The sequence below is a fragment of the Buceros rhinoceros genome, unplaced genomic scaffold (assembly GCF_000710305.1).
Source record: "Buceros rhinoceros silvestris isolate BGI_N320 unplaced genomic scaffold, ASM71030v1 scaffold7797, whole genome shotgun sequence".
NCBI lineage: Eukaryota > Metazoa > Chordata > Aves > Bucerotiformes > Bucerotidae > Buceros > Buceros rhinoceros.
Window position 1 is genome coordinate 1 of NW_010423890.1, and position 7,021 is coordinate 7,021.

The following is a 7,021-nucleotide window of genomic DNA, read 5'->3' on the forward strand; positions in this document are numbered from 1 at the left end:
GGAGCGCCGCGGGGAGCGGACGGCCGCCCGGCAGCCGGGAGGAGGCTGCGTTGCCGCTACTTGACCTGGGTAGAAACGAGTTGGAAGTGCAGAGTGACGTGGAGGACCCCGTGTGTTCGGTGGCCTTTGTGCCAGATCTTTTCAGGTGTCAGTGTTTTGAACTTGGGGAAATCCTTAGGTCTGGTGGTGTTGGGTGGGGGGGAAGTGAAGAAAACTGATCAAAAAACCAGTTAAAAATCATTAGAAAAGGGGACAGAGGGCAGGAACCCTTGCATTCATCTTTTTCCACATCAGCTGTTGACTTAAACAAGTTGAAGTGTAGAACTACGTTGCACAGCTTCTGTTAGTCTGTTTTTTTCACCTAGTGTATTTAGCTGCTTACAGATGTTTTGAGGACTTGGGGAGGCTGGAGCTGCTTTTCAGGAGTTTATTACCTTGAAACTAAAATCAAATAATATTTCTCTTCATGTGAAGAGTCCCTTGCACCCACCATTACAGCCTCAGCCGCAACCTCAACCTCAGCAGCACCATCACCAGCAGCAGCAGCAACACCATCACCAGCAGCAGCAGCAGCAACACCATCATCATCTCCAAGGGCCACCACAGCCTTTGATGCCCATGAACCAGCCACAGTTCAGGCCTCATATGCAGGCCACACAGCAGCAGCCAAATAACAACAGGATGCAGTGTCAGCCGCGACAGGGTCCAATGAAGCCAAGGCATGTAAGTACTGCATACATCAGCATTGCCTTGCGTAGCTCTGCATGAGTAACAGGTGTGTAAGCACAGGTTTTGAAACATCACCAGCATGTTTCTTCAGTCCCATTTACTCTCTTCCTGATCCGTCCCCTTATTTCACCATTTCTTGTTCCTTTGCTGCCTTGGTCATTTTATAACCTACACCCCAAAATAGCACGTGTGTCTTTCTCGTTTTCTTTTCTCTTCCAGTCTTCAGTGTTGTTGTTGTTCTGGGTCCAATAAGAGATGATGCAGTTACTGTAGAACTGGCAGTAAAGGGTTTTTGGAGGATAGGTTTGCTTAATAAGATTTTAAAACTGCTGGTAGACTTTCAGTTAAAAAAACAAACCACAAACTGTTGTGAAAACATTCTCATTTCTATAAATTTTCTTCTGACATTGAAAATACTGTGCCTCTTCGAAAAGGTTTTTTCCCCAAACTTAACTAAATCATGAAAATGTGAAATAGGAAGCATTCCAGTCGGGTTTGCAGTGGAAGTCTGCAGCTTTTTTCCTTTCTGCTTTTCAGAATACACCATCACAAAATATTGTCAAGCGTCCAAATCAGCAGCTACAGTCAAGTGCTCCAAGAAACAGTAACTTGCGTGAATTACCAATTGCACCATCGCACGCCATGGAAATGAGCAACAACAGACGAACCTCTACCCCAGCCGCTCAGGTCAAACCCATTACCAGCACGATGTCTGCCACCAAGTCTGGAGCTGGTGTTGGAAACTTGCAGGGCAGGCCTGAGATGAAAGCTAGAGCCATCACACCGGTGGGCCAGGCGAAATCAGAAGCAAAATCTGAACCCGAGGTAAGGCTGTTGTTTGTGGTTTTTTTCTTACCAAAAAAAAAAAGAACAAGAAACAAAACCCTCCCACCTTTTAAAAACTTTCCTAGTCTGACTTGTGAACTGAGCACACTTCAGGTACCATTTGCACAGTAATTTTTGTGCCACTAGAGGCCTCCTGTCTGAGTCACACTTTTCTCTTCAGTGTGATAGAAAAACCAGCCTCCACTGACAAAAGTCTGGATGTTGGCAAGGCTGTGGTGAGTCTGTTTTACAGAAATTGTCATTTCTGCTGTGAAGAGGCAGAGGCTGACTAGAGGTCATCAATGATCCAAGCCTCTGAAATAGCCGTAGTGCCTTATTTCGTTTCCCAGGACTGTGATCCCTTTTTTCAGGTAATCACATTGTCCCAAGTCAGAAAGCCTCTTCTCTTGCATTTCCTATGATGCTTTATGGCCAAAAAAAAAAAGAAAAAAGGGCTGGAGAGCTGCCTTCCTCATGCTGTTTTCCCTTGGGCTGTTCGGTCTCCTCTAGGTTTTTGAGCATTTACGCAGGAGGTTGTACTGCATCATCCATTGAGCTTCTTGCTTTTGAAGAAGAAAATCTCTCTTTTATGAAATCTTTTGGCTTGATGGAAAATAGAACATGCTCTTAAGGTTTGTGTTTTGGTGAAAATTACGCTGTTTGCTCTGCTAGTACTCTGCACAATCAAAAAAATGAGGTGCCAGTATTCTGGGCTGCACTGGATTGTGCAGTGTGACCGTATTCCTGCACAGATTCTCCTGGAAGCTGGAGAAGACTCTGCATGAGCACTGTTAGTTTGAGAGAGTGGGTAGGATTGCACTGATGGTGCTGGTAATCCTGAACATGAGGAGGTACCGGAGCAACATGATGGCTGAATGCACCCTGTATAATTTCTGAGTGTCAGGCTCTTCTGAGTGGAACTGTAAATCTTTGTAGTTTAGTGGACCATGAATCTTGTCTGAAGGACCAAGTTTTCTTCAGCAGCTGTTGAAAGCTTTGTGATAATACTGTCTTCCCCTTAAGCTGCTCATGATTAGCTTTCCATTTTCTTCTTGAATTAGGAATGGTCATAACTAATTTTCACAAATGAGACACAAAAGAAAGCCATGGCTAGCAGTGTTTGACCTCCTGTGCACTTGCTTTTCAATGGCAATGTTAAAAAAAAAATCCTTATTTTAGCTTTTAATTTTGATCTTTGTTTTGAATAACTGACTTAAGTAATCCCCTTCCCTTCAGTTCAATGTCTTGGCATAATGTAAGTCACAGAAAATGCAGTGCCTCTTAGAGAAGTCTCTGTTTTTCAGGCCAGTAGTAAGGTAAATGTTGAAGCAAATTAGCTACCAGTCTCCCCATCTAAAATATTTTAAAGTTCATCTGTAATGTCCTAGGAAAATTAAGACATTAGTTCTGAAGTATCTCTGTCAGTATTTAGAAAAATGAATGAATATTTTACATTTCTCTTAATTATAAACAACAACAAACCAAAAAAACCAAAGCAGTTACCTTGCTTTCTCCATTTTAAGTTTTAAACCTAACAAACATGTAGTTATAAGATGAACTAATCTTACTTGTGTGAATTCTTGGTGTTTTGCAAATAAAGCCTTTTTATTTCTATGTCAAACCTATCTTTGAAAAAGGTTTGATACCTGTTTTATTTAAGTTTATTCAAAACAAGATTAAAAAAAGAAAAAATTGTCTTAGAAAAAAAGATGTTTCCTAGCGATTCCTATTAGTAACTGTAAAAATAAAACCTTTGTAGATACACTTGGCAAGTACTAGGAAAGCGTGTGAATGCGTGTGCACACAGAACCCCTTTCCTTTCAAAGGGGACTTGAAATGAGCCTTGTGCTGCAAGCAGTGTGGTAAGCACAGCTGTGACACTGCGGTGTTCTCGTTCACTGATACCACTTATTGTCACGTCTCCAAACAGGATTCTTGCACTAGTGATCTTCATTTCCAAGCATTTAATGCTGTTCTTCACTGTTGTAACATGGGTTATTACAATTTGCCTAAGCAGAGAAATGTAATGTTTTCCAGTCTTTTTTGAGTGTTTTTCTTGTAATTAGCTGACTTTGTCCTGTTCTTTTACTTTCCATGAAGATGGGAAGGGGTTAAGTTCTGTCATCCTTTCTAGCTGTATCGCTCTTAACTGAACTGGGCAGGTTATTTTGCAAGTGTCCTCAACTGGAAAATTGTTAAGACTTTTCTTTGCATCCTTCTTCCTGTTGAGTCAGTGGCCATATTTATGAATGCCCTATCGTTCAGGAAGCACCAAAAAATTAACAACATTGGCTGTTAAAGGTTTTGCTCTCCTTTGAAATAGATATTTGAAAGGTTTGTGACTGGAGTGACTAGAAGATTAAAAACTGTTTTTTACTTTACTAGTGGTATGCTTGTGTTCCTGTTCCGGTGAGGCTGCACAACACAGACTTTAAACACCTTTGTTTAGAATAGCTGTTACTCTCTGAGATTTTAACTTGCATATCCTCAGCCTGAAAAATCATTTTGTCAGTGAAATTGGAAAGTATCGGTGATGAGTGTGGGCCTACTCCTGCTCACGGTGAGGTCAGTTTAGTATAAGAGGAATTAAGGCAGTATTGAACATATTTCAGTTTAAAGAAGGGGGAGAATGTAGAAAGGTGATGTCAATCTCTTTACAAGAAATAGATACGGGAGCTCAGGAGGAAAATTAGTAGAGCACTGCATAATTGTAAGTGTACTGATACTACTACTTATATTGCAGTTAATGTCCCTGATATACTGAAGGAAAACCTTTACATTCCATTCCCCCAAATCCCATAAATTTTGAAGTTGGGTTGTTGGATTTCATGTTGCTGTCTTTTTTTTTTTTTTTTTTACAAGGCCTTCAATATGGAAAATAGTTGCTGCATAAAGTTATTAGACCAAATGTATCTAAATCTTTTTTGTCTTTTTGGTGCCTCCTGTCTTGTGCTTAGAAGATTTTTCTTAACTCCTTTTTCCAGTTGGAATATCACAAGAGGCCAGTGTCCTTCCCAGAGGAACTTGTAACCTTGTTCTTGATTCTCTTCCTGCTTGTCAGAGGTGTACAGCACCTGTGTTTTGTAAGGTGGCTCATACCTCCCTAAGGTTCAGGAGCTGATATTATCAGCAATATGAAACATGTGATGTCTCTGTCAGTGAATTTAAAGTATTTTGTGGTTTTGAACGCAAGCAGCCAAATGATACAGTTTGGATCTGGCCTTACATTTTATAAAGGCTTGTCATGAATTTTAATTCCTTGTTTTAGAGCGTGTGTTTGCTGTCTCTTCTTCAGTCCTCAGTGCTCTTGTAAGTTCTCGTGGAGAACGATGTAGGACTGCTGCTTCTCTTACTGCTGCTCTTCAACTAGATTCAGAAAAGCACTCCGTAACATTTTCTTTTGGCACTTTCCATCAAAGCTGCTTTGGACCTCAAGGCAGAAGAAAACCCTATAACTAACACTTGGTCTTCCCTTCAAACCACAGTGAAATACATTGTGTTCAAGAACTATTCAAAGATGTATGAGAATCTCCTCTTAAACACACCAAAAATAAAAAAAAACCAAACAAAAACAAAGCTCCCAAAATGCAACAACAAGAAAAACACCTCCACAAAACCAAGGGAACTGATTTGCATCTCTGGCCTCTTGTACTCTGTAGCATCCTTTGAAAGGAGGAGCACTATACAGTGTACCATTTCTTCCTCTCGTGGGGTTTTCTGCAGAAAAATTGTGAAGCATTAATAGTTTATCCAAGGCAAAGACTACTCTCAGTTTTTCTTCTTTACCTACAGATAATGTTGCTTTTGGCAGTAAACTAACAAACACAAGCTGTGAACTTTGTCAGCTTTGAAGGATGTGTGGTTTCTCCCATTTGGTTTTTTTAGGCAAAATGCTTGCTATTTTATTTTTCTCCCATTTGTGTTGGTTTTTTTTCTTTTTTTGGCAGGCTGCTGCTTGTTGGAGAAATTTATGCTGGTCTTACTAAACTAATGGGATGAAAAGCCTTAGCATTGCTTACTGTTTCAGTCTTGACCTGATATGCTGTCTTGTCTGTTCTGTATGATGAAATTCCTTATTGCACACTACAGGTCCTTGATGTATACTATAGGTCATATATGTGTATATATATACACGCATACGCTATCTCTAGTATAATATATAAGGTTCTTTTAAAGCTGAGCAGCATTTAATTGCCCCTGTGTTCATCCTAGTAAGGAGTTTGCTGCCATTTTGAATCTGTACTGTTAGGTCATAGCACAACTAATGTCAATTAAACTTGAATCCTTATGCAAATAGTTGTTTAGGTTTTTTTTTTTCATCACAGGGCCTTTATATTGTTTGGTCTTCCTCTAGCTGCAAGGGTATTTTACTGTTAAACTCGCAGCTTAACTTCCTTAAAATGATGAAGGATCTAGGTCTACCTGTAGCACGTTAAGAGGCTGATCTGCAGTTGTCAAGTAACCTCAGAGCTCCTGGCCCTTGATTTCAAAGCTTACCCTTTAGGAAAGAAAATGGCTTCATAGGATCATTTCTAATTTCCGAAGTATTGAGTTGCTCAGTTCCCGTGTCAGTTGTCTTCTGTGAGTGATGCTAGTGTAGTTGAGATCAGTGTATCTGACCATACTGCATGGGCATTTTGGTCAGACTCCCTCAGATGTTCATTCCTTATCTGCTGACTTCTAAGTGTGCCTCAAAGTGCACATGTCCGTGCTGCCAGATCATGACCTATATCATCTAAGGCCTGTTTAGATGATAATATGAGCAGTCAGGTCCCTAATAATAGTTGACAGCTGATGGAAGAGCTGGTCTCAGGCAGATATTTGCTGGTATTGGCAACTTCAACTGAACGTGAAGAAAAAAAATACAGTGCTAGCTCCAAAGGTAAATTTGGTATTGGCTCACTGGCATCCATCAGAACTATTTAGATAACATGTAGATTTTTCTGATCCAAAGCAAAGCAAGTGAATAAACTAATTAAGTGGAAGAGTTTTCTGCTCGATGGTTTCAGTAACTGAGGTATTTGCTGTCTCTGGAAGTGACTGAAAATTTTATTCATTGCATAGGATCTGCGTAACAGCACATCCTCCTCCTGTCTGGAACTTACTGGTATTTTGTCGTCTCATGCGAACTACGTTTAAGGGTCTTGTCCTTTTACTGTGTTTTATAAGGGCCTTGTTCTTTTTTAAATTCTTTTACACCAATCCGACATCTCCAGTTTTCAGTGCAAGACAAAATATTTGAATTTCCTCCCACTCCCCATTTTAGTTTGTAATAGTACATTCCTGTTATAGTCTATCAACAAAGACCTGCAATCTAGTTGTTGTAGTGAGTAGTCATTAATTACCACCGTTGTAGTCTGAAAAGTCTAGAGGAAGATCAGAACCTCTTGGTGTGGGATCCATTCTCCTAGAAAGGACAGTGCTCGACCTCATCCCAGAACTATAGCCTCTATTAAAAAAAAAAAAA

At 40.2% G+C, this 7,021-nt stretch overlaps 1 protein-coding gene across 1 annotated transcript in view; it reads left to right on the forward strand.

Annotated features, from left to right (window-relative positions):
- Positions 1–474: 474 nt before the first annotated feature.
- LOC104497350 (RNA-binding protein 33-like) overlaps positions 475–7,021 on the forward strand; it is a gene marked incomplete at its 5' end in the record, with an annotated part of 39,283 nt that continues 32,736 nt past the window's right edge. The window contains 2 exons of the mRNA XM_010140589.1: positions 475–723; positions 1,267–1,554. Coding sequence (XP_010138891.1) covers positions 475–723; positions 1,267–1,554 — 537 coding nt within the window. The remainder of the gene's footprint in view (positions 724–1,266; positions 1,555–7,021) is intronic.